The sequence below is a fragment of the Agelaius phoeniceus genome, chromosome Z (assembly GCF_051311805.1).
Source record: "Agelaius phoeniceus isolate bAgePho1 chromosome Z, bAgePho1.hap1, whole genome shotgun sequence".
Lineage (NCBI taxonomy): Eukaryota > Metazoa > Chordata > Aves > Passeriformes > Icteridae > Agelaius > Agelaius phoeniceus.
The window spans coordinates 72024675-72052641 of NC_135303.1; the positions used below are offsets into that span (position 1 = coordinate 72024675).

A 27967-nucleotide genomic window follows, 5' to 3' on the forward strand; every position below is an offset into this window, starting at 1 on the left:
ATCTATAAATTTTGCTCCCAGTAACCAGGAGGTTACTGGGTCTATAAAATTCTGGCCCCATCAGAAGCCTGACAAGTTTCTCTACTAGAATCTGGATTATAGCTTGCAGAGCCTATGCAGTAGAAAGAGGGTTGTAAGGAAAAACCAAACAAGTATTGTCCTTTCTCACCTGATTTGGAGTTAATGGAAGAATAATCTATGAGTATCATTACCTAAGGAGCATGCAGTTAAATCTTCTTCTCTGGTTCTTCCCTTAACCTTGTATTTCCTGAAATGGTACACTTGACCTTTTACATCTTTTAGATTTGATAGCAGTATCTTTTAAAAACAGACAGGCAATTATGACCTTGTCAATGTCAAATAATTTTATCTACCATTAGATGCCAGTCCTTCTCATTTAACTGATTTACATTTGGGACTCCAGCTCTCCCTGAGCTGGGTGGCTGTTAATGGGGCCTGTTGCTGTGGTTGGTGATGCAATGAGCTATAAATGCTACCTTTTATCTTAGCTTTTACTATCCAAGTGAAGCCAGTTACTGGAAAAGCTGTTTGGTGAAATTTCGTCAAAGAGCCCATTTCAACTGAACAACGTAGTCCATCCTGCATCTGAAACTTTGTTACATGCATTTCAGTTAGACAGCAAAGGTGGGGACTAAAAAGCTTCAAGTTCAAGATTTGGAGATGGATAGCCGCTACTTTAATTGAGTAGTGGAACAAGAAGCAAAGTTTTTATTAGGTTATTTCTGAGGCAAGTTTTCTCAATGCACTGAATGGAAACATTCAGCTAAAAAGGAGAGGTACATGAGAAGGAGAAATTTGATTTCTTGGAGTTCAAGGTATTTCCCAGTATACAATTTTTGGCTAGTTTACATTATATCTCACAGCTGCTACCCACATGACAGGACAAATGCATGTTTCTCTGAGTTCTTGCTCTTTTACATCTCTGTGTGTAACACCTATCAGTCTGTATAGCACTTCTTCAGGCTCTGCTCTTCAGTTCTTCAGTTCTAACTAATGGTTGTGAGATCAGTATTTGAGGTGGTGGTGTGGTGTAGGAATGAGCCATAGCAGATACCCTGAAAATGATGAAACCCATGGACCTGGGTAGTAACAGAGCTCAAGGATGTGCCAGGTGATGACCTAAACATCAACTGAGGGTAAAACTAGCTTCTTTCTTAGTAGCATTTTATCTTCAGCAGAGCAAGCAAAGGCTAATGAAACCTGTATATATGGTGCAAGCAAATTTGGAAGATTGAAAACTGTGGTAAGTTTTGGGATGAACATTTGAACTCTGAACATCTAACTCTTGACACAGTATCTCTGCTCTCAGAGGAAGGTTATCTTATCTAAAAGAAGTGCTGATTTGCACTGAGTTGTATTTCTATGCAATCTAAACAGGAAGAGGGTATTTCAGAACTGGGATGTCTGGTGTGTGTGGACTCCCTGTACTTACAAATGTTTACTGTTTCACTTAATGTTTGACCTTCCAATTCTGACTGTCTCATTCTGGAAGTCTGATCTGTGAACTCTCATCTTTCCTCTAAACTGCAAATTAAGACATTGATACCATCACATCAAAGGTGAAAAGACGATCAGATTCACCTGCATGCAGGTTACCCTATATGGCATGGACGGTTCTTCCGGCAACTAACTCCATCTCAGAGATTTCTAATCCTCTTGGTTCTTTTAAGAAGCAGCCCAGATTCTGTCACATTGCAGTCTGGTGAAACTACATGAAGGAGATTTGCTGACATAGTGACCGTGTTTACACTACAGTAGATAATTTAGATCATAATCTTACAAGTCTACATCTGATTTTGACAAATATGTAAGTGTATTCAAAAGAGAGTTCCTTGCACTTAGTTAACCATATGCATAAAATGTCTCTAAGAGCTGAACTTTAATTGTTGAATGTATTTCATCCTATTCTATGTTCAGATTTATACCATCAAGAAAGTGAAAAACTTGCAGTTGTGGGATACTCCTAAAGATTAATGAAGACAAATTAGTATAGAAAGACCTAGCTCTAAAGTACATATGTCTTTCTAAGTAAATCAAACACGATCTTTCTGACGTTGCATTAGGTTAATCTTAGCAGATTCCAGCTTTCCCATTTACAAGTTTTACACTCCAGAAGACTAAAAATTGTTCTGTTGCTTCAAAGACCTTTGAGTCTGAGTTCTGATGGTCCCAGTGCCAATCAGAAGTTATGCCATAGGGCGTCCCTTCTCTTCAAGCGAACAGCCTAGTCCCATGTCTAGTGCAGGGTAAGAGGCTCCCTAGGAATATCAAGTGTCCTCTGCAGGAGCAGTTAGAGGCATGAAGTCTTGGGCAACTTGAAATAAAGAGAACAGATCAGAAATGGCTCTGAACTACCCTGGGGTTGTTCCTACCTACAGGAACTAGGCCTTTCAGATTTGCTACAAAATAAAGCAATCAAGCCTACAAGTTGCCAGGTTGTGTTAAGGAGAAAATTGGAAGGTGGGCAAAGAGCTAAGTACAGTAATGTACATTTTAATGTACAAATGTACATTAAAAAAATCTTCAGCATTTCTGGAGGCTTTTCTGCTCCTTATCTTCAAGCCTAAATCATGTCCTCAGTGAGCTGGTTCTCCCAGTACCTGTCTCAGTCCTTCAGATTATTTCCTCAGTGGATGAGGACCAGAGAGGAAAAGCAATAGGTGGAAGCAGGGTGGTGATATAGGAGAGAGCAATACTTACACTACTGGATTCATTGAGAAGATAATTCAAGGATAAATGCTTACTGTTTATTGCTTTTGAGGCCATTTTTGAAGCTGAAGATGAAGGGAAGAATTATTATTTTAATTATTATTCTGCTAAATATTGTAGAGAGGCATTTAATAATCTCCAAACTGTCCATGAGGAGGTGTTGGTTCTCTCCAGATTTCCAGAAGGTAAGGCAGGCTATCTGGTGTCTGTCTATTGTTTAAGACTTCCAAGGGATAGGGAAATTATTAAATGAACAGTAGGATTACATTACATTTTTTACATTAAAAAAATAGTGAAGATCATTAGCTTTTTTACATTAAAAAAATAATGAAGATCTTGCATTAAAAAGTTGTTAAAAATGTCTCTGAGTCTTTCATTTCTGTGTAGCTATGTGCTGTCATTCCCATGGGGTCAAGGTGGAGCCTGGATGAGGTAAGAGAAAGCCAAGAATACAAAACAATCTTGTCTGCACAGTTGTGGAGTAATGGTCTACAGTTAGAAATTATTTTAAGCATTTCAGCTTGATGTTTAGTGAGGATCAGTACATCCAAGGCCTAATGAGGCCTGTAGAACAGATTGGTCATAATAGAGAAGCAGCTTTCATTATCTCTTTTTTCATCCACATTATTCTAAACATAATGGGAAACAACCTCAACATGTTACAGCTTTGAAGTGTCTAATAAAGACAAGTTTTTCCTTCTTTGAGAAGAAATGTCAAGTGGAAGCATCTGTATTTAGGATGATAATTTCTGAGTGCAGTGAGTGAGCAGAGAGCTGACAAATATGAAGTGAAGGGTTTCTGAAAACTAGCCATGGTTTTGAATCACCGATTGTACATTAAATCTCTATGTGGCCTGATGTTATGTGCAGATCTTAGCAGAGGTGTAACAGAGAAATATAGTGCATTCAGTGTTTCCTCTTTTAGACCTTGTCAACTGTTGTGTAATTCCTAGTGGTGACAACGTCTTTAAATTCCAAGTTAAAAGGATCAGTAGGTGCTCAGCATCTCTTCTCTGAGAGAACTGAGTCAACAGGCTCACTGCAAATCAGAACCCAGGGCAGTGCTGGTAGGGAAGTGATAACCTGCTGGTGGGCAGAGGCTGAAATGGCTATAATCTCAGTGATCAACACCTCTAGGCTCAGATGCAGTCCCAAGACAATGCAGCACTTTGGTTCTGTGTAATAGAGAGCAGGACTTGGCTGGACAAGGAGTGTGTGATTCAAGTCCCATCCAACCATGGTGATCCTATGCATGGCAGCTACAAAACAAGTTTTCCAAAGTCTTCTTCACTGCAGCATTACAAACTGTGCCAAACTTCACTGGTTGTCTAAGGATATCGTTTAGGTTCAGGACTAGAAATCTCACTGTGTAGAGCAAAGAGCAAGTAGCTTTTGCACCACACCTATATGACAGTTATGATAACATTCACAAACCTCCAGGATCTGGCCTGATTATTTTGTTGGGCAGAAAAATCAATCTCCAGTATAAGTTTATCCTTTAATTTTGAACTCTGTTCCTGCTTCCTCAGAGATCTGGTTTCATCATTCTAAAAGGTAAAATTTTGCATTCATATTAGCTTAAGCAATGCAAATCCTGCAGTTCAAAGGCTGTTATGTTAAGCTGCAGGCTAATATGCTCAAAAACTTGTTAGCTGCTCATATTTGGTTGGGGGGGTACTTAGTGTAGGCTACAATTCATTGTACACCTTCAAACTTTGCTTTGCTCCTAATGTAGTATAAATAAAACCAAGAAAGAATTTAGGTATAAACATATTCCAAGAGACTAAGTGTCACTGATATGTATGTATGCAGATAGATGTACATACATGTTCACTATCTAACTTAGCAACTTTCCAGTGACATTCAAAACAGTGAGAGCCCAAAAAAAAAGCTACAGGATATAAGAGAGTTAATAAAATATTTGAAAGTTTCATCTGTGTACTGCACTGGGCTTTCAATCACCCTAGGTTAACCTAGCTATACCTTTTCTACTCCTAAAGAAGAATGAAAGACACATGATCAAAGATACCTCTTCCATATTGCTGAACTGTGATTAATGACATTAACCTGACTGAATAGTCAGATAGTTGCATTTTGCTTGAGTAAATTTATACAAGATACACATTTTCCTACTGGTCCTAAGGCACGTAACAGCTTGATGGAAGTAAATTTGTACAGGGATTTGCTTCCTGCTTTCTGATTTCAAACACATACTAAGAATCAAGCCTCATTTTTCAAAGGGTTTAGGATCATAAAGTCATAGAATGGTTGGAATTAGAAGTGATCCTAAAAAATATCCTGTTGCAGCTCCTCTGCCATAGTCAGAGACAACTTTCAGTAGACCAGGTTGCTCAAAGCCCCATTAAGACTGGCTTTGAACATTTTTGGGAATTAGGCAATATAAAGTTCACTTCAAACTGAAGCTTTCCTTTGTGATGCTAAAGAGAAAAGGGAGCTCTTTGGCCCCACTCTGCAGCTCCTGCAACTGCACAGACTGGCGGTGCCGCCCCGCACGCCCGCCGGTCCCTGTCGTGTCTCCAGCTGCATCCTTCTCTGGGTCTCTGCTCTGTGTCTGCTTTAACTGGGGCTTCCTCTGCACTTGGACAGTGTTGGGCAGCACAATCCTGTTCGGTGCCTCTGTCTGGGTGCTCACGTAGCATCCGTGCCCGTAATGTCCTACAGCCAAAGGAAAGGCAGGGCTGTCCTTGCTCGGAGCTGGCCAGCCCTGAGAGTGCCCAGGCACAGAGTGTTCCCTCGGCCTACCTGCTGCAAGGGGGCTCAGGAGGAAGGGCACACAGCCCTCACGCTCTGATGAGAAGGTTTTGCTTGCCAATCAAGCCATGTCTGTGTTGCAGCTGACTGCCACCTCGGTTCATGGACACGGGAGCACTAACGGGGCTGCACAAGGCCAGGCCCAGTCAGCGCTGGCCCAGGTTGCAGCAACAGGACTCGCCTGGATGGTTTCCAAACACTCCCTGTGAGGGCAGAGCCTGCAAGGAATGCCAGGCAAGGCAGGCTGGCCGGCAGTGCTGGCGTGCCCCTGAGCTCAGAGGGCTCACTGCAAATTCGGTCACAGAGTGGCCTGGGTGCCACCACAGTCGGAGCCTGGAGGAGCCACGGGAAGGATTCCTGCTGCACTGAGGACACGGCGTTGCTCACCAACCCTGCAGCAAATGGACACTCTCAAGCGTGGAAAGCTGCCACATCCTCAAGCTCCTTCCCACACAGTGTGTCCTCCCAGCTCAATTTAGGTACTTGATGATTAAGAGCTGCTCCAAACCACAGGTGGCTGCAGCCATGGGGCAGGACACAGTGCTGGCTGCCCCAGGGGCTGGGAAGGGACAAATAGAAAGGGAAGTTTGGCTGCTCCCAAATGATCTGCAGAAACAGCAACACAATTACCATCCATTTCATGGCCCCAAAGCTGTAGCCACACCGCTGTTTTGAAAAAGAGGACGTGAATGGAAGATCAATTCATGATTTATCACAAAATGGAATTAGGTCTATTCCTTAGTTATAATGGCCCATGAGGTCATCATGGCTTATGCCATATTGTCAATTTTTGTCTTCCTTGAAGAGATGCTCTATTGCAAATGAAGCGTCTGATGTGCAGAATTTAATGTGCTTATTACTGTGCATTTTTCCTGACAGAGACATGAAATGAACCTCTATTCTCTAAGTCCTTGCACTGCAGGGTTCTTGGTGAACTTTCCTCTCTCTCCACTCCCTCCCTCCACCCAGTCTCCAACAGAGTTTAAAAGAACTACAGGAGGGGACTTTTTACTGCTCTAATCACCCCTCATTTGTGCTGCAAGTAGCTCATGGTCAGGGCTGCTTAATATAAGGCCTTGCAGAGGTCAGGCTGCTCAGATCAAGCAAAGCATGGCCTACCTTTCCCTGGTGCTGTCAGCTTTCTGAATATTCTGAGTTGGATTCCCCTGCCCGCTGCAACCACCACCATGTTTTAAAATTTTGGAATGGCTAATGCTTTTCTTTTCAAAAGGAGAGCATTGCTACAAACCTAAGCCCCACCTGCAGCATAGCCTGAATGTGGCGTGGTGTGACCAACAGCTGAACACCAACTGGCAGTGGTCCAACAATGAGCATGGTGATGGTTCCCTTCCTGTGCACATGGACACCTTGTTCTTGTCCTCGGAAGGAATTAATTCCATGCACAAATCAGGAGAACAATTGCCACAGAGAATTTCATTGTCAGAAAAGCAAAACAGGGCTGTGGAGAGCCAGGGGCCCATGGAGCAGGGCAGGGAGAAGCTGGAATCTCAACACGTTGTGCATTGTCTCAGTTTCATCCCTGTAAAAGTGAGAAGCAGAGCTGGAAAACTGAGGGCCTAGCAGGGCCCTGCAGTTTTGGACATCTGACTTGCATGGTGTGGCAGGACTACTCTGGCAAAAGGTTCTCCACTGCTCAAATGAGTTCTTCTCAAAATTTAACTTACTCCCTGCTTCATTACACTAAAACTTAAATACTTCTTAGGGGGTTACTGAGGCCCAGGGCACAGTAACCATAGTAATCATTCTCTGATTTCTGATCACTTATTGGGACAATTTGACTGCCATTTTTGCTGGCCCTTTTTTTTTGGCGATCTTTTAAAAAATTTTTTTTTTTTAATATCTGTGCAGTTAAATTAAAAATAATGGTGACAGATTGCCTAATGAGGGATGGATTGGAGTATTGGTACTTCTGCAAGCCAATTCCAAGCATAAAATACGATACTGATTTTGCCTCCCAGTGGTATTTTGACTGCTGATAGGGCTTGCTGTATCAGTGTTTCAGTTTCTGTTTGAGAAAAACTGCAACCATAACATATTATTAAAACTAAGAAAAATATTTCCTAGTCCAAACTGGAATAACAACCCATGTGTACAGAGCATTTCCTAAATTATACCCCACCAAGCACCCTTTCCCACGAGAGAGACTCCTGCAGCAGACCTCTGTGGTTCTGTACCTGTGCCCAGTGCCGTGTGCTCATACTCACATTACTTCCTTCTCAACACAGCCTTCGCCACCAGCAAAACATCTTGAGTGCTTTCTTCAAAACTCTAACACAAAAAATAATCCAGAACACTCTTTCAGTCTCTCCTATTAGTCATAGCTTTAAAACATCTAAGCAGTTTATTTTAAGCCACTCCTCTACCTAATTCCATGTCTCTAATCAAATTATCCTGCTGTTAGCTGTTCTCTCAGTAATCCTCAAAAAACTGTATTCCAGCTAAGCTGATTTGTAACAAAGTCTACTCCACAGGCCTTAGTACTGGGGCCAGAGCTCTTGGCCCCTCCACCCTGACCCAGAGCTTGTAATGGCTTGAACGTTTTCTCTTGGGTTTGTTTTCCCCGAAAGAGTCAAGATGATGCCACACTGCTGAATTGCTCCCACAAGCAAAGCCCATTTCAGAGGACTTCAAAATTCATTTTTAACAGTTCTTGACTTTGTGAGAAACAACTGCTCACTTTTAAAATGTTAAAATTTTTAAAATTTTTTTTAAATTTTAAAAGGTTTATTACACCTTAACAAAAAATACAACAAAAGGACTAAATAAGGAAAAAATTACAGTGCTGGGAATGGAGCCGAGCTGAGCCCCACCCCTATGATTATCAGCCACATGCTCATCTACAAAAGGAATGCTCTGCCTTTTATACCCTTAGCCATGCCCAAAGTTTTGTCAGTCAACTCCTTCTCTGCCATCCACTGGTGGAGATCACTTTCTTACACCTTAATTGGAGGTCAGGTGTTGTTACACCGTGCCTCCTGGTAACAAGTCCACCTTCTCCAAATGTCCTGGCAGCTGAGGGCCAGGGGGAAGGGGAAAGGGGAATAGGGGAGGACATATTGCCATAACATCACTCTACATTTTAACATCCACCTAATATCTGTCTCTTAATTGTGAGAGCCAACTATTGCATTACTCATCTGTAACAGCTTCCTTATATGTTCCAGAAAAAAGGTGTCAAATGACATGAGGAAACCTACCAGCTGGGATGCTTTTTCTCTTGCCACAGGAATGGCATTGTTGTTTGGTGGGGGAAAAACCCAAGGGAAAGGAGAACAGTCTTCTGCTCACTAGAATGGCTAATCGCTAATGAGCTTCTGTTCCTGAGTCAGTTTAAGAAATCAAAAAGCAACTTGTCTACAACGTAGTGGAGTACTCTCGCCATGATGCAGCCACATACTTGAAATATGACTTTTCCAAATGAAAACTCTTGTTAGTATTATTAAAATAGATAAATACTGTCTACTAGGGCTTATAAATAATTAAATAGATGCTAGATAAGGATCCTGTACCTTGTCTCCTATATCCCCCAGTGAGAGATCTAGCCATTGTGCCATCATATCCCTCCTAATTGCCTATCATTGCTCTGGGCCAGTGAATGTTTAATTATTTCCACAGAGAAGAATAACTGCCACAAAAGAGGCTGGTATTGGTGGAGTATGGTAATGATATTACTTTGCTAAACATGTTCTATGATTATAATAGCACAGCACTCTTCCAGAAGTACTGTGTCCTTGGTCATTTCTCCCAGACATGGAAAGTGGAAGCTCTGCAGTCACAGACCCTCACCGAAATGCTTCTTTTAAGAGGTTTTCATGTGTGTGTCTAATTTTCTACTTTTCGTTTTCTATGTATTGAGTGTTCTCTCATGACTTTCCTCCCCACCTCAAAGAAGCTTGTGGTAGAAAGCTAAGAGATAAGGCTCTGCTAAAACAGAGAAAAGAAAAAATGTGACCAATTGCAATAACAAGCTTGCACTGGGTAATTTAATACACTCACATGAATTCTGCTTTCCTAATATGCTGAGTTAGTTAGTGCAGTAGTCAGATGGCCACAAGAAAAACATAACAGAAGAAAAAAGAAAGAATCTGAACAGGAAAGAACCTGCCCATACTCCAACCCTCCAAGGGAGGGATGAGTAAATTTTTGGCACCCAAATATTTTAGGTGAATTATGTCTCCTTCCCAGAGTCATCTAGATGAAAGGAGACGGGCTGATGAGAGTCATTGAGCTTTCCACGAGCAGCCTGGTCTGACAGAAAAGTGTCCTTCCAAATAATTTCTATTAACATAAGGCCAAAAATGAAGTACAGTGGCTTTAAGGCTACTGGGTGAGACTGAGGAATTGAGGGATAGACAGAGTTTGACAGGCTTGTGCAGCACAGTGGATCCTCTCACAGGGCTTAATCTCGTGCCTGGAATGAATTCCAGATGTATCTGCATTCCACCGAACAGGAGAAATTGCAATATCTGCCTTGAAAATTAATCAGGATGATATAACTTTGTACTAGTATCTAAACAGCTGGAGGGAAAAATTGATTTGTCACTGTGTTAATCTGAAAGTTGTTACTTTTTTTTAGCTTTGTCTAAATGAGGGGTTTTTTAGTTTCCTCTCTTTGTTATTATTTTTTTTTTCATTTTGGGTTTTGGGTTTGTTTTGTTTTTTTGTAGCTGCTGTATCTGGAAATAGAAGGAGATTCTATTTTCCTCACACTTATTCGAGTAATGAAGAATGAGAAAGGAGACAAAGGGCAGGAGGGGATAAAAATTTAGAAATTCATCAGGTGGAAATGCAGTGACTAATCTATGATAATTCAGGGATTAATAGGCTTAATTCAGCATGATTGTAGGGCTTTTGTTTTCTCTCCTTTCACTTCGAGACAAAACTTCCCATTACGGCTAAATGTAGGGAAAGAATGAAAAAAAAAATCTTCATATTTATCCTACTTGGTGAGTGTTTTCCAGAATGGAAAGGATGAGGAAGCCCTGTTTCAATGACTGAAAATTTAAAGGACTAAATTATCAGGAAAATGTTTCTAACCAAATAAATGTTATTTGCATGCAGGATGAGTTCTGAATATATGGGCAGGCAACTACTAAATGTCTTATAGTCCAATCCATATTGGATGGCAGCTAATGAACTCTTGGCTTCAACATGTTCGGATAGAGTAGTACCTTAATTCTTCTTCTCCTTCCTGTTAATGGGAAGAACAGCAGCTGGGAGGAACATTTGCTGTGGCCAGAGCATAGACTGCATTAAGGATCAAACATTTAAGCAGAACATTTCAACAGGGATGCAGAACCCATTTAGATTTCAGCTGTGAACATGTTCTATCTTGTTTAAAACTGAGCCTCTTAGAATGCCTCTGCAAAAGCTGAGAAGTGTTAGAATTTAAGATTGCATTTACCCTTGAAGCAAAAGGTCATAAGAATGAAATAAGAATACTGCCTTATTTGTTTATGTTGAAAAATATGTGGTGTAGTTATGGTACTGCACACTCCAGAGTCTGAAAGTGAGTCCCACAGACTCTTGAAGAGATGGCATTCCTATAGATTTTTCCAGAACTTCTATTAAATTAGTCATGAGCTCCAGGAGACTTAGGAAGAAAAAAAAAAAATGGCAGTATTCTAAATGTGAACCAAAATTCTGGAAAAATGGCAAAGTGTAACAGGACCTGACATTTTTGAATGTAGATCTATGTGGAGTTGATAATCACAGGTGACGCTATAAAGGGCCTAACTCCCAAAACCCCAAAACCTTCAAAAATTTGGCATCCAGGTCTGAATGATTTCAATATCTTTTTATTATACACTTGATTAGTCCCTTTATAATAGCTTCTGTGGCTTATCATTCCTTCAGTTCTACCTGCAGTTCTACCTACAGATTTTACTGCCTGTAATTGTAGCAGCAGTTTTTCATTCAGTTGTCTGGCTGTATTTGACTGCAATGAATTTGTCTTATCACCCCTCTGTATTCATCGTTTCCCAGCTAAAGAATTTCACAGTGGATCTAGATATTATTTGTATTCATGTGTTTTAAGTTAACCAGCTGTTAAGTTTGTTTGATGCCCTTAGACCTTATATTCTAAGAAGCAGTAACTAAATTTTCTGTTGGCATTCTCTCTGTCTTTCAGAAGTGGTTGTACCTATCACACCTCCTCATCAGCTTCTTTGCTGAGCTAAAGCACCCTATGTCCTCTTTCAGTGAAGCTATGCCACACCTTTGACCACATTTGTCATGTTATCTCTACATTTTCTAGCTTTTTAATCTGCTTTTCATCTGCTTTTTTCATGATGAAGAAGACAGCAACCATAGAGTCATAGTCAAGGACTCCCACTATCTTTGAAACAGCTGAGTTGTTTACCAGCTTATGAACTGAGCCTCTTTGGGATGGGTTCTATATAAGGGTTTTCTCACAGGTTCAGGTTTGATAAGGCAACACTGAAGTGTGAAGTTCCACTACCAGCCCAAGAAAAAATAGGTGTGTCTGTACGGGTCTTCGGGCTGATTGTCGTCATGGTGCAGGGGAGGCTCTAGCTGTGACACTTATTTATTCACTTGTCCTATATGCCCGAAGAAACACTTACAAAAACCCACAAAAAAAACCAAACCAAACAAACAAACAAATACAGCCAGAAACCAAGCAGCTTTTAGAAGCATTGCAATTTTAGAAGAGGAAAGGTACACCTCCCTTTGCCTTTATGACTAATGAAAAAAGCCACTTCCTCTCCACACCCCACCCCAGCTATCTACACAAAGAAACAAGAGACAGAAAATACTGAACTCTCCAAAATAAGGTAACCACCAAGAAAAATTTTCTCACCACCCCCTACAAATTGCTCTTCTACCAACTGCTTGCCCCATCCTGAAAGAGTGGGGCTCCTGATGACTCAGTGAGACAAGCATCTGATCAGACTGTCAATTTGCCGTCTCTCCCTCACTCCTACCAGTTTATTTTTCAGACAGGGAGATGAACATGCAGAAGAACTTAAAAAGACAAAATCTACCTTGTGTGAACAATGTATAAACAAAATTTATAGTTCAGATTCAAAGGACAAAGAGATTAAAAGCTTGATCATCTGTAAAAACAGTCAGGCTCTCTAATTAGGAAAGACAAGTTCTCTTCTCAATTGCAAATATTATTCAGGCGCAGTAGGTGCAATCAGTCAGGCACAGAAGGGGAAAAGGTTTCTATGACACTAGTACAAAAGCAGTCCACAGGAACTTGTGGCAGAAAAATTAGGTGAGACAGATAATTTACAAAAACACTTACAAAAGCAGTATCATCAGATCTAGATAAATTATTGAAAAAGTTGTCAAATAAATAGCCTAATGGATATGATAACCATTTGGCTGGTTGAACAGCATTTGAACAAGTGCCCCTCCAATAATTTGTGAAAGGAATTGTCTGAGTGAAGTTTTAATGTGACTTTCCTTCTGCTAAACTTTTTGAAATGAATATTCCTAATGCAATTTTATCACTCACTTGTAATTTTTGCACTTTGATACTGCTCTCTTGGAAGTGATAGGAGAAGAGTTTCTCCTTAACAGACGATGCATGTTTTCAAGACTGGGAGGCCTGACCAGTGATTTTAGTTCAGCCACATCTAAAAATGTTAGTAAAGAAAGCAGAAACCATTTAAGAATATTCTAGTGTAGCAGGTAGGCAGGGCTAATCACTGTAATTTACCACCAAGAATAGTGACCTGAATGGCAGCCAGATCCACCTATAGGGTAGGTAATTTTGGGGAGACATTTTGTGCTGGGATTAGATGGGATCAGTGAACCTAAAGAGAGTTTTGGCACATGCAACTCCATCATGTATATTTGTTTATTTCTAGTTCACACCAATTTCTGTTGTGATTGGAATAGTCTGGAGGGAAGAGGTCTAAAACAATGGAGTTTCCAATCAGTGTAATAGTTAGTTATGCTTCATGATAGTCTTTTATGCAGCCATAAAGATTCTAATGCATTCATTGGCCTTTTTTTTATTGCTGTGGTCAAATGTTTGTGTTTCCGATCGAAAAGACTAGGCAGTATTGAGTTTTTCAGCACAATGGAGCCAAACGTTTGATTTCTGAATGGATAAGATATGGTTATGAATATACCAGTCCAGTCTGGTTTCTGTCTCATACTCAGATCTGGCTAGGTTTGGTTTCCTGCTCTGTTTTTAAGTTACTTATGTCCAAAGCAGCAGGTCTGTTATTTCTCTGATTACATGAGGGAGATTTTCATGGTCGAAAAATCTCCCAGAATTTGATACTTTGGCATCGAAAGCCAGACTCACATTGCAGACAAATTAAGCCTTAAAATGTGGATATTGATATAAAAATACTTCTGATCTAGATATCACTTCTTGATCTGTAATATTCAGTAAAAACCAAAGAACTCAAACTGCCTGTAGAAAAACATCACCATTTTTATAACTATATAATTACCATATCTACCCAAGGCCTGCCTAGTTTTCTTGCTCTGGACATGCAGTAATTATTGAAGCAGGGATGTGAATTTAATCTTCCCTTTTATCTGCTGAGTGATAAAATCAGGCATTATAAACAGTTTTCTTTATCCAAAGAAATATTTATTTTATTTTATTTTATTGGTGGACTAAACCCACCAATGAATAGAAACTATTTCTGTAGTTTGGTGGAAATTACATAAAGCATTCACCTGGAGCATCTTCTCTCTGACTTCAGTCTCTGCTCACTGAAGACTCTCCTAGATCTCACATGGGCTAAGTGACTACGAGGATGGTCACTGTTGGCTAAGAGGCTTTATTAAGTGGAAAATGAAGTCCTGCTTTTAGTTTTGAACCTCCATATGGGCCATTCACTTCCGAGTTGGACTTGATGACCCTTGTGGATCCCTTTCAACTCAAAATATTCTGTGATTCTGTGATCTGTAAAAGAGTTACACTAAATTCATAACCCTTGTGAAGATTTAATATAAAATGAGTTTTTTTAAATAAGAATTTCTATGGAAGAATGATTTTTTATCAACTCTAATTTGTGCATACTGAGCCTTTCCTTCCTAGGGTCTTTCAAGGTTCATGACTAAATTAGTTTCTAGGAAAGGACGGAGAATGATGACATCTTGCTGCTAAGTGTGTCATTTATATGACACAGGAATATAACCTTGGATTGTCAAATGCATCAGCACTAACAAATACACCAATAACTTTGAATTGATAAGGATATTGGGCTGGGAGACTTATCCTCAATTATCAGCAGAGCAAAATTAAAAAGATAAGTAAATCCAAGGTTTTAGAAGACTGTGTGGACACCTGGACATGTTTTTGTGCCTTGACCCTTCTGCTTGCATTCAAGAAGATCCACCGGGAATATAATCTACTGCAAATGGGTAGCTCAGGAAAATTATGGAAGAAAACTTGGTTTTTCATGTCTTGTGGTCCTCCTCCTGCAGTGGGAGCTAGTTCTCAGAGCTCCAGAGTTAGGTTTTCATCAGAAGCCTGAGAGATGAAAATGTAGATAAACTTCAGATGTGAATAATGTGCTGAGAGTCACAGAAGATGTCAGCTCAAAGAAGAAAACATACATGTTGAATTGGGGATGAACACATGCCAGTTAAGGGCTACATATGTATTACCAGCTGGGAGAGTATTTTTTGAGTTTCTGGATCAGGCATGTTTCTCACATGCATCCTGATTTCATATTAGGGTATAAGTCAGCCACCACCTTCCCTCACAGCCCCGTTGCCACAGAAAACAACCCAGGTGCATGGGTGGGAGTAGCTTTGGCTGCTTCAGCTGGTTTCCCAATCAGTGGCCAGAACACTAAAATTTGAGAACAGTCAAAAAGAGTACAGCCCTTGTGTTTTGACTGGAGATAAATGTATCAGATCTGATCTAGAAATAATAAATATTGTCATGGTTTGAAAGACAGGTGTCTTCCAAGGAAGGTGGGGACCTCCCTTGGAATAGAGAATATGGCCCGCTTCTGTCTGAATTATTGTAAATTTGAAAATAAGGTGCTTTCAGGCAAAGATATGGAAAAGGAATAACAGTTCTTTACTGCTATGTCTGTGTATGACAAGGCAAACAAGCCATAACAGCAAACAAACCAGAGCACCCGATGAAGTCGCCTCCTGGCAGTTTATCCCATTTCCCCTTGGTGCAGTTCTGGTCACAGCCAGCAGGGGCACTGCTGGCTCCGGGCCAAGCAGGGCAGTGCTGTGATTCCCCCGCGCCTGCAGGGGGCGCTGTGACGCGAGCTCAGGGACCACCCGGGGATGGCGGCTCGGCCCAGATGGGAAAGGATGGAAAAAGGGTTTTCTTTACAAATTCTCAGGGGTAGCCAATCCAGGTGCCCCTCTGGATAGTGTAATGAGTTGTAGCTGGGACCTCGGAGCAGCAGCTGGAATGGCAGGGATCAGAAAAGTCCTGGAGTAGTAGACAAGATAGGTCAGAAACTCCGCGGCTGTAGCAGGAGTTCTTGGCAGGCACTGGGTGTGGGGCTGCAGTGTAGTGGGGAAAAAACCCGGAGCAGTGGCAGAGGAGCAGTGGGGCTGGGCAGTGGCAGCCTGGCTCCTGAACATGGCAGGAAGAGGTTCCCTTGAACAGAGAAAGAGGCTCAGGGATCCCGGGATGCCCTGAGGGAGCTGAGCAGATGGGGAAGGGTCCCCTGTCTGGTGAGGCAGCGTATTAATAAAGTCCCAGTGCTTTTTAAGAGCAGAGTTCTGCTCATAGGAAGCATTGGGACTTTATTAACACTCTACCAATGCTTCTTATGAGCAGAGTTCCACTCGTGATAGGAGGCAGCAGAAGATAGAATCCCACAGTTGGTGGTGAATGCTTCTGACAGTGACTCCGGCCTCTCTTACCCCCGAATGCTGAGAAAGCAAGACAGAGCTAGGAGATGCGCCCAGCCCTTTCCCTCAGCCCCAGTCTTGTGGTATCTCTGCTCTTTCCAGGAGAATGTCTCTCAGCTACCATAGTAAAGCCAGCTGCACTCCACCCCTTTCTCCATGGTTATTTCTTTTCTTTCTCCTAAGTACCAATTATTACTGCTTTTTAGCAATAAAATGGGAGAAAATGCCCTAAGAGAAATAAAACAAAAAAGGAAAAATCCTAACCTCTAACAAATATGTACAATAGGGACAGGATCTATCAAGTTCCACTAGTGTCTGTTCTGGAAAACCTCTACAGCAATGTGCTTCACTTGGGCAACGTAGTTACTTCTTTACTTAGGCAGTGACATGGATTTCTTTGGCTTCTCCAGAGGGTTTTCCTCAATTTTATATTAATTTCAAAGGATGATTGAATTTCAGAAATTTGGGAAGAGTGGCGTTTTGAAAGGAAGACTATTCATTGGCATGGCCTGGCTAAAAATCTGAACGCACTTTCCATAAGTTAGCTTGTCTTCAGACCTGAGGTCATGTTATTGGGTGTTTTCCACTAAGAAATGTCACCTTAGGTGAGCCTTAGGTCATGGATGTTACAGTCACTGTGTCTCCAACAGAGACATGCTGAAGGGAGCATGTGCATGTACACTGGTATAGTGAAAATAAGGGAGAACTTGTTCATGTAATTGCCACAGCTAACTGTTTTCCCCAGTAAAAGGAGCTCTCTCCAACCATCTTAATAGAGAATGTGTTCTTCGGTATGTGACGCCAAAAGGAAAATTCTTCCTATCAAAACTTTAATAACAGTCCCTTTCTTTTCCTGCCTGCTCCCATATTCTGGAAATGGCTATTTGGAGTCAGGATTACTCAGGAGTTGCCTCACACAGCTGTCAGAAAGGCACACAGGCAAATTGTGTCTGGTCTCTGGCCACACCCTGCTGGAAGTACATGTGGCCCAGCCAGATAAGAGGCATTTTTTCTACTGGAGGGCTATGGACAAGACCTAGCTCATCCATGCCTGCCAAGATTACAGTGCAAATTTGACAGGCCATGACAAGATTTCAGTTTTAGTAACACTGTTATTGGTTATGAAGATCAAGACATTTTGAAATTAAAATGTCATTTAATTGTGTGTATTTGCACACAGTTGGCCTTTTTTTTGTTCCTTTAAATCAGTTTGTCCTCTCATTCTGTCTGAAATACAGCTCTGCAGGAGAGTGGCTGTACAAATTCACTCAGGAGCTAGGTCAGTCTGTTTTCACCTAGAAGCAATATGTTCTTGCCCAGAAATCTACAGTGCAATGCTGTGAACCCACTCTGAGGATTTTACTGACATATCCTGAGAAATCCTGGTGCTCAAGGGTTGTTTGTCAATCCCTGGCTTTCTTGTTTACATTGCCTCTTATCAGTAGAGCAACAGACTGTTTGCATAGCAGCTTGTCTTCCTTCATCTCAGTTCCCCAAAATGTTCCTGCCTTTGACCTGACACTGGATCTGCTCTAGCCACTGAAGCTATTCAAGGCCAGATCTTCCATTTCACTGGATGGGGAAACTCCTCAGGCTGTCTCCAGGCTCTTCCCAGTAGAACACTCTGCACTGAAAGGTTTGGTTTAACTGGAGTAGGTATGCACACATAATGTACCCAAAAATCACCATAGGACCTGCCACCTTCTTGAATTTTTCATGTAGTAGATGCCTGGGGGATTTCACACAGTTCTCTTGCCCTGAGGTAGAACTCAGTCTGACTGGGAGGTAATTTGACTAAAGTCCTTCCTATCTTAGTTTTACTATCACAATACCCCACCCTGTGGTCTTGGCTATGGACCAACTGGAAGGAAAGAAAGTCAAGTTCCCTAGATTTCCCCTAGATAAGAAAGGAAATATAGATGTGGTGACTAACAAACTGATCTTGGAAAAAGAAGCAGCATCTTCTTCATCCATGTCTTTTCAGTGACCACATGGCTGGCAAAAGACCAAATTATTCCTCAAAAGATAGGTCTATAGCCCTCACAAAGACAGGCTGTTGGGAGGCACTGATAAGCCAGGTCTGAGGCAGTGCCAGGTTTTTCTCTGAAGCAGTCAGAGAAGGTGGTAGTATCATGGCATTACTGCTTATCTGCATTCCTCTGTGTGGAGTCCAGCATTACATCTCCAAGGAAGATATGGGCCAGCATCTCTTTGAACCTGTCACCCTTGCAATTATTATGAAAAACCCCAAGTTCTATGAACCAATTGAAATTCCAGACCGAAATTAATTGTCCTTTATCATTATGCCTAAGAGCAGAAGACATTGCAGCTGTACTGGAAAGACTAAAACTGAACTGCCTATCAGCAGGGAAGAGACTGAGTTCATCCAACCTTAGCCACATTAAAGGTGCAATCTAGCATAAGTCATTTGCCTGGCCTCTCCTTCCAGTCAATGGAACGATTCCATAGAGTGATTCACTGCATCCTAGGAATAGTGCCTGAGGTAGGAGGGGTGAATCACTCTGGGGAATTGCCTGGCTCTCTCTGAAGAGAGTTTTGCCAGACAGCTTTGATGAAGAGCCTTTCTTCATGTGCTTAAAATTAGATAAGATGAATCCTGCCTCTAAATGTTCAAACTCACTGTCTTTCTGAAACAATGAAGAGCTGCAAATTGCATGAGAATGCAAACAGCTGATATTTTTAAGTGACAGCCTTCACTCAAGGCCAATCCTTCATCTATTTCACAGGCAGGGTGGAAGGCAACTGGACGGTGCAGTCTGGCTGGGAGGTGCTCGCTCAGTCTGCAGTGAGAGGTGCAAAGCTGCTCCTCTCACCTTTGCTCCCAGGTCTGGCTCCAGTTCTGACACCTCGTGATTTGCACTCATCTTGTATTTCCACATCATGCTCTAGGAGGTCTCTACTCCCATTCAGCCATACAGCAAGCAAGCTATTAAGAGTTGCTATACCTCTTAGATAGGTAAAGCTTACTGCTCATTGCTGTGAGTGCAGTGACAGGCACGAGGGCCCATGAAAGCCATCACCTGTATGAACCACTGCCATGGGTACTGTGCAGGCAGGGGTAATGGGTGACCCTGTCACACAGACAAGACACACAATTCCTGCAGAATTGACTCCAAACATTGACTCTCAGTGTGTCTTTTTCGCCTAACACCCCATGGATGACTGCTGGAGGACTTCCACCAATTACAACATGAACATGATGTGAAAATTAAATAATTTCACAAAATTGTGAAAATTATGAATCCAGCAATATTTGTTTTATACCAAGCACAAGATTTGGGGGGAAAAAGTAAACCATGTAGAAAACAAACATTTATAGAGGATTAAATGCTCTCAGGTATGAATTCATTATCTTTCTTCTCAGGCTATGGACTTCTAATGAGTTAGGAATTCCAGACACAGGACAGTGAAATCATCATCTGAATTAACTATATTCATGTCCAGTTTTGTCAATATTTTTTGTTCACAGACCTGAGAATGGTAGGCTTTAGATCCTTTTATATGCTCCCTGTTAAATTTTAGTCCTGTAAATATTTGCACATTTAAATCAGTAACCCTAAATGCCTCCATTTTTAGTATGCAAAGGTAATTTCTTCATAGAGGACAGAATGGCACAAGTGGTGTCCTTGTAATGCCATTCTGGCAGAAAACAAGCCCTGGAATACCCATGGATAAAAGCCCTTTTTTTTGAAGAAGGGCATTTCCAGTTATCTCATTGCTTGATCAGAGGTCAAAAGGCTTGTCCCTGCAAAGATTATCCAAAGTTTAAATAGTGGCTGATCAATTAATATCCGTTTATCTAGAAGGTCCCAACAGAATTTTTCTTTTTGGTGGTCTATGTATTTGAGGACATAGGTCCTCAAGGGGATTAAAAGAGACACCAGAACCACGTGGTGTTCCCAGAGTTCCTGCTTTTGATGTACCAGAGGCAGTAGGGAAGCCTGATGCCTCTTGCACAGCCCACATCTGTCTGGAAGCATGTCTGACCTCCTTCCCCCACAAGCTGTTCTGCAGGGAAAGCAAAACCATTTATTTTTAGCTTTCTTTCCAGTCAGGGATGCTGGCAAGTCCCTGCTGTTTGCTATTCCCTCAGTTTGCACCCTCTAAATGAGGGACTGGGGCCCCTGTGGTAAATGTTAGATGTATCCTAATGGCAATCACTTCAGGAGAGTCCATAAGAACAAGAGCAGCTCTTCCCCCGTGACAGCTGGGAGGGCCATGATGAGCAGCGATAGGTGGCCCAGGCCTTCAGAGGAACTGCTCTCCTTGCCCTTGCCCTTTTGTGCCCAGCTGCAGCCCTGGGAGTACCTGTTGGTCCATGCAGAGCCACAGAAACAGCAACAGCGAGTTTCAAAACCTCCCTCCCCTTTTTGGCTTCATGGCTCAAATAAAGAGACTTGTGTGAAGTTACTCACACACAACTTTGCACGAGTCAAGCAACTTTGGGAGAAAAAGTCCCAGCCCATGAGCATTCCCAAGCCTTTAAAAATATCACACCCATTTGTATCTGCACAAAAATAGATTTAAGCAGTTTTCTTATGATTCTGTGACCATCAAAGTTTAGCAAGAAAGCAGAGGGAAAATAGGGGGGCATTTGTCTGCAGACAGTAAAAATAGAATGGCATTTTTGCAAATTACTTTTCTAGTCTGTCAAGTGATTTCTATACAATGTATGATACTGGCACGAAATCTGCCAGTCCATAGATTTTTCTGGATTATGATCCATCAGTCTTAATTTCTCTCCAATAGATGATGATAGATAACACATGATTCACCACTTACCTCACCTTATTTTTCAGTGATGACTCTGTGGCTGCAGAACCCAACATTGGTTCAGGGGGCAGGAGAGAGATAAACTCAGTGTCAGTATAAAAGTGTCAGTCTTCTGAGAAAAACTGCAACAGATGCAAGTGCTAGAGGTCTAGCCCCTCTTGCTATTAAGCAGGCTAAAAATACAGTAATAGCTCTTAGTCTAAATTTCTTGTAAGAATCTCTAAGGGCCAGTGACAATGTTGTGGTTGTTAAAAATTGTTCAAGTTGGGGCTGAATATCTCAGTCAAGGGTATTTCCACATTAGTGTGAGCAATATGTAAGCAAAGTTTAGAACGGAAACCTTGGACAGAATGGGAATAGGAATCTCTTTTTTCTTCCAGAATGGCTGGCTGACTTCCCTGGAGGACCTCTCTTGGGGCAAGATATGAATGAACTCGAAGAAGTCAGATACCATATACCAATAATGAGGGGAAGCAGACAATATTCACAATTGCCCTTACCCAATCCCCTCCCCCCCATACTTCCTCCCTCTTCTCCACTCTTGTGCTGGGTTTCACAATTAGATGCAGACAGGAAGCTGGTAAATGACTTTCAATTACAAATGCTGACAGGCCGGCTTCATGGAAATCAGTGACAAAACTCACACTTTTCAGAAGAACCATAACTTTATCTGTACTGCAAGAGGCAGATCACAGATCATGAGTATTGTACTGTTTTTGCAATAGTATGAGATGAGCAAAAGTGTCATTTTGTCACTGTTTGACAAGAGATTATTTTGGAGCTACTCAACTACCTCATTCAGTTCAAGACACAAAATGGCTCTGAGTCAGCTGAAATGATTTGTTCCCTAGTTCCTCTAATAATAAGAGCATTTGGGTATCATTTTCAAAGAAGGCCACATATTGACAGGAGGAGTTAGGCAAATAGATAGCTGGTAAATAGATAGCACAGTCGTTATTGAAGCCCCAACAAATGAACTGCTGTTTCAAAACAACCTTTATTCTGCTTGAAGACTTATTACATTTTTAAAGCAACTCAAAAACAAGACACAGCTCCATCAATTCTACAGCTTGAACAAAATTTTAAGGAGGCATGTTTTCACTGTTGCCTTGTAAAGGCAATTTACAATCTGCTTTACTCTCCACCTCCTCAACGACAATTTTAAAACAAAGCAATCTTAATGTTTTAAAGACATGTAACAGAACAGAGCTTTATTTTCAAAAAACAAGAATAAAAAAAAAAAATAGCAGCATCTTGGGCAGCTAATGCAATCTCATCAGGACAAGTGCAATGTAACCTTACCAACTCCTACAGTTTAGTCTCAGCTGCAGTGAACAGAACATGACTCTACATAAAATGTTGCACTTTGTAACCTTGTCCCATGGGAGGCATTATGCTTTGAGCTGCCCATTTCTAAAGTGACCCTGAAAAAAACCAGTATCAGGATTCACTTTCCCAACTTAATACCATGCATAGCAAAAGCACTGTGTGAAAATCGGCAGTTTTCCCCATTAGAAGCATCTGAATGTTTTCCCAAGCATTATTATTTCATTGCCAATTACAAGACAAAGCCATTTTTTCACTACAGAACAGTTGACACCAAATAGAAAATCTGAAGATTTGGTTTTACAGATTGCTTGACAAGATAACGGAACCATACAGACAAGCTTTTTTTTTTCTTTTTTTTTTTTAAAAGAAACTATCCAACAACACAGAAACTCAGTTTTCTAACTGTATCTGGAAACATGCTGCACCCACAAAGGTCTAGTGTGCATGTGTGTGTCTTTAAACAAAGTTAATGATATCGCTTACTAAATTCAGCAAAATGATCATGTTCTGTGAAAATGCATCTATATTGGGAACTGTTCATACATAAACACAGCAAGTGTGTAATGAGTATGCACAGATATGCATCCCCAACCTGCAAATTCATATTTCAGCTGAATTAAATCAGAAACTCTTAATTTTGCCTGTGAGTTTTGGTTCTCTTTGCAATGTCTCATGCCTTTCAAAGGCCTTGTGAAAGAGATGCTGCAGTGCAGCATAACTCAGGGACTTAAAATAAAACGAAAAGTTATGCAAATCAAAAAAAGAAAAAAAAAGTAACAGAGTTAAGCCCATCCATTGATTATATTCGATGAAAAAATCTTTGCATCAATAGAAATACAGAAAAACACTGTGTTTCTTTAGTTATATCCCCATGCTTTTTTTTTCTGTATATAGCAGTCTGAGATCAGATCAAAACTGGAGTGAACAATATGGTACATTAAAGACAAACAACTCTGCAGTGAATAGGGCCTTTGGCAGGACTTAGCTCTGTGCATTAAGGAGGGAGAGAAATGCAGAGGCCACACAATATGTAAGTACCAAAGAAAACCCACTCATGCCAATTTGAGGGTGTAAATGATCCCTGCAAATTGCACAGACCCTGTGTAGGCAGAACATCCCCTTAAGAAGCCCTAAGCATTCATCATTACAACATAGGGCTTATTTCTCATTGTTGCTTGTGCAAGAAAAGCAAGTGTCAAATCTGCACACACACTATTTTTTTTCTGCTACAGCCACACACAAAGAGAAGTTGCACAGCACACAGGAATGAATTATATTCCATACTGGGCTGGGCATGCTAAGGATATGGCCCACTGACATAGCAGGGGTTTTCTTAAAATGAGGAAAATTAGATCCAAATGCTTTAACTATGATAAAATTTCTTGACAAATGCTACGTGAAACATCAATTCAGATTACATATATTTTGCCTACAGAGAAAAAATACAATTTTACTCTTAAAATATTTAACATTCAGAAATTAATATACGTCCAAAGAATATCTTGGATTGCTATAAGCGTTAAACTGCTGTATATTGAACTAATCTGTAACTTCAAGCCCAGTAGTATAACTGGCATGCTAGAGTAATTGTTGGTGTTTTTTGTAGTATAAACCAGTTATTTGTATAACAGATTCACATGGTCCTACAGGCCTGAAAAAAGTGTGGAATGAGAAAGAGAAGGCATGAAGACTAAACTTCTATTCAGGAAAAATATTCAGAATAATTTTCTAAGTGATGACTATCGTGAAACAATATTTGTTGGGTCTTGTTTCCTGATACAAATAAGAAAATACAACTATAGGAAAACTAAGACAACCCACCAAAAAAATAGACTACAAAGTCAAAGTAAAATTAAAAATCTTACAGCCTCAGAACTGAAGTAACAATGTAAAAATGAAAGGATAATATAAAGATTAGTGGAGACTGGCGAATTTCTTCTTATTATTTCCAATAGCTTATAAAGCATTGCGTACTTTGAAATAAAACACAAGGATCTCTAACCAGAGCTATTATGAGAGAAATCCATGGGTCTCATTCTTTTGATTGTGTGTGCAACTCTCTTTAATAGTAATAGATCTTATCTTTTGCATCTTGGGGGAAGAATAATTCATATGTTCACTTAGTCAAATCTTCTCCAAGATTTCTCTGAATGTCATTACTTTATTGATTTGCAATGTGTAAATTTCCTCAGTAGTCAGGACAATAAATAACCATTGCAAACCATTGACAGTGAACTATCTCAGGATTGTGGGTAACTCTGTTTTAGTGAGATTTATGTATTTGTTTCCCTTAACTGAACCATGATTTTGTAAGTCTCTGGTGCCCTAAAATTATTGAAGTGTTCACTTTGATACTGCCTCAGCCTACAGACTTTTGAAAATACATATCATAGCCTAATCATTTTAAAAAAAGATATTTTCCAGTCTTAATTAGTTCTATATTGTATCCAAATGTTCTCTGTAGAGGTGGAAGTTTTTTTTCCACAATACTAATACAAAAAACAAACCTAGGCAACGGATTGGAGAAACTTCCTTCATGTGAAATGAAAATACCTTTACAGGCTGACAAAAATTCTGTCACAGGAGGTCAAGAAGTCATTTATTTACTGTGAAGGTGGATTCATTCTGAGATCCAAACTATCTACACTCTACACTGCAGTAGCAAAATATCCCCATTTATTTCTGCAGTCACTATCAAAGAAGGATACACTATTTTCCTTGTCTTCCATATACAAAGACAATCATGATAGAAGTCCAAAATGCTTCAAGAAGCAAATGTAGCATGGTACCGTATTCTAAAGATATCTCTGAAACAGTATTGTTGGACTCAGTGATATTTTGTAATGTTCATATAATTTTATTGAACTAAGCAGCTTTGAAGCTTATCAGGCACTGCCCAACAAAGTATTTAGTCAAAAAAAATTTATGAAGTTTTTCAACTTTGAGCTAGTAGCTCAATATTCTATACAATGAAAATTGTCAAATATTTCATAGTTTAAATTTTCAAGCCAACTCTTGCTGGCTCCCTGTACATTAAAACAAAACAAAACAAAGCAAAAGACAAAACAAAACAAAACAAACAAGAAAATTATTAACAAAAAGTAATCACCAGGAAGAATATCCTTAAGGAAAAGAAATTAAAAAAAGGAAGATGACAAAAAACCAAGAAAAACAAGCTTAATCTGTAGATATGCTTGAGAGAAGACTACAGCCTAAAGAAAATTCAGTATTGCATAGCATAGTCTAAAAATTCAGCTTTCAGCAAAGAGAAAAGGAAAAAACGAAGCAGTTTGGTATTGACAGTTTCCATCAATGACAGTTAGTCATCCAGTACTATGTACATTATTATACACTGTATGCCATTGAAAATCCTGTTTTCTTCAGTCTTAAATATATTCTAAAAACAGGATTTTTAATCATCTAAACAAAACACTTCCTGGCACTTTGCTATTACAATTACTCTGAGCAACATACTGTAACTGAAGTCCTTTTAAAGTGTCCCTTAGAAATGAAAGTGCCACTCTGCTACATATCATTCACCAGAAACCAAAATAGAACCACAATGCTGTATGTCTGGATCCACTGAGTGCAGCAACACCATTCCAAGTCAGATTATGACCACGAAATTCCAATAACTGAATGACACAAACCTCTTATACCTTGTGTCTGGATAATCCAATGTTCTAGCTGGTAAAGGTTCAGAAGTGGTCGTAAACAAGCACCATGCTTAAAGGCCTCTATGTCCCTGCAGGGAGATCAGGTTTGGATTTTTCTCTTGTGTTTTTCTTTTATAATTACAAAAAAAAAAAAAAAGCACTTCAGATTACAAACATACATTTACAGCATAACACTGTGATCTCTCCCACTGCAGTTGTGAAGGAAATCTTAAGTTCCATCTGAAGACAAATAGCTTTGATACTACAAATTCTTGAGTAAAGCTGAAAGAAGCCTTTTCTCTCCAGAGGCCTCAACGTTGCCATATAATTTCTTTAAAAAAACCAACAAACAACCCAGAGTATCAGGATCTTCATCGCCTCTGCTGTGCATATACTGGGTAGGCTAGCGTGACATTGAGAGAGTCATTGTGCTGCACAAGTGATGTGTGTTGGTAATGTAGCACCAGTTCTTTGAGCGAGTTGTACAAGTTATATGGCTCTGCAAATCCATACCCAGTAGGTGTTTTGTTTATGACACAGTGCTTTACTTCACCATCCACCCTAAAAAAAAAAACAAAACAAAACCAAACAATTTTTAGTTTTTGAGTACAGTAAAATTAAGATAGAAAATAAGGTATTAGCAATACATCTTAAGATGCTAGTCAGTACATAGAATTCCTCTGTTTTGTGGTGGGATAATGGTAAAAACGTATGTTGAGTCCAAATTTGTGAATGTCATCCTAGCTTAGGGAGGAAGGAGATAGGCAGGACTTAGCGGCTGCACAGAAAGGAGAGCACACATATTTTGGTTCCCCCTCTGAGTGAGGCTCCTCTGTGGGAGTGGCATAGGTTGGAGCTGTGTAGGAAATGGAGCAGCAATAGGAATGGCCTCAGGAGTCCTTGAGCTGCTACTAAGCCAAAAAGTCCAAGAGGAATTGTGCATATGCAAGTGACTATCTGCCCCCAGCTGAAGGTAGCCCCTTGCATGTGGGTTATATCATTCACAAGTTAGGGTACATACACAACAGAGCAGGCATAGCAGCCTTGTTTGCTGCTCTCTCGAACAAGGAATGTTCCATCTCGTTTTCCCCGCAGCAGATTTTCAGCTTGGCTTCTATTGATATTTCCCACATTCCATGTTCTCTCGTCATGATGGGGCAAGTCCTCATCATCTTCTACCATAGAGTATTGGCTGTTGGAAAGAAAAAATCTGTTTGTGAAACACAGAACAAAATCCACTAATTAAGTAATCTTTATTCCATATTACAGTTGTTAGCAGGATGCCTCCTAGGTAAAACTGGGGATTTAAACTAAGTAATACTGCACCATTTAAACCACTGGATAAAAGTAAAATATGAGCTCTGTTTCTTGTTTCTTTGAAACGTAAATTTTAGGAAGAGTATAAAAAGATGATGTGTTATTTTTCAGAATATGCTGTGAGCACTTTAGTACTTCTGCCATTGCTCACTGTTTTGGTAAATAGCAAGCCCAACAAAATCAGTACCCTCTGAGTCAGCTTCATTTCCAAAGATCAGAACACTTGGTCAGCAGTGAAAAATCATGCAATATATCAACTACAGCTGCTGCCTAGAGAACCTCTGAGCAGTTGCACAGGGAGGCATTAATTATTTATAGGGGAATGGCTTTGTGAAAAGGTGCAAGAAAGCAGTAGAATGCTTTCTCTCTCTCTCTCTCTCTCCCCTGCCCCCCCTGCCCCTTATAAGGAGATTGTGAAAATATCATTCAATACATGCTTCTCTACTAAATCAGCCACCAACTATAAAGCTGATTCAGAGTTAAGGAGAACCTTCTGAGCTAAAGCCACCATGAAAAAAGAAGCA

At 40.4% G+C, this 27967-nt stretch overlaps 1 protein-coding gene and 1 long non-coding RNA gene across 6 annotated transcripts in view; one reads left to right on the top strand and one right to left on the bottom strand.

Annotated features, from left to right (window-relative positions):
- The first annotated feature begins 17846 nt into the window (after positions 1 to 17846).
- LOC129132916 (uncharacterized) lies at positions 17847 to 22432 on the top strand. Its single transcript, XR_008535882.2, has 2 exons — positions 17847 to 17983; positions 21522 to 22432. It is a non-coding gene; the product is annotated as an uncharacterized LOC129132916 (long non-coding RNA).
- The window catches only part of PIK3R1 (phosphoinositide-3-kinase regulatory subunit 1), a 60135-nt gene continuing 54287 nt past the window's right edge, over positions 22120 to 27967 (bottom strand). For 4 of the 5 annotated variants that reach the window (XM_077171954.1, XM_077171953.1, XM_077171956.1 and 1 more), the window contains 2 exons: positions 27148 to 27318; positions 22120 to 26687 (listed from right to left, as the gene is read on the bottom strand). In XM_077171954.1, coding sequence (XP_077028069.1) covers positions 26498 to 26687; positions 27148 to 27318 — 361 coding nt within the window. In that variant the 3' untranslated portion in view covers positions 22120 to 26497. The remainder of the gene's footprint in view (positions 26688 to 27147; positions 27319 to 27967) is intronic. The other variant, XR_013180126.1, reaches the window with a different exon arrangement.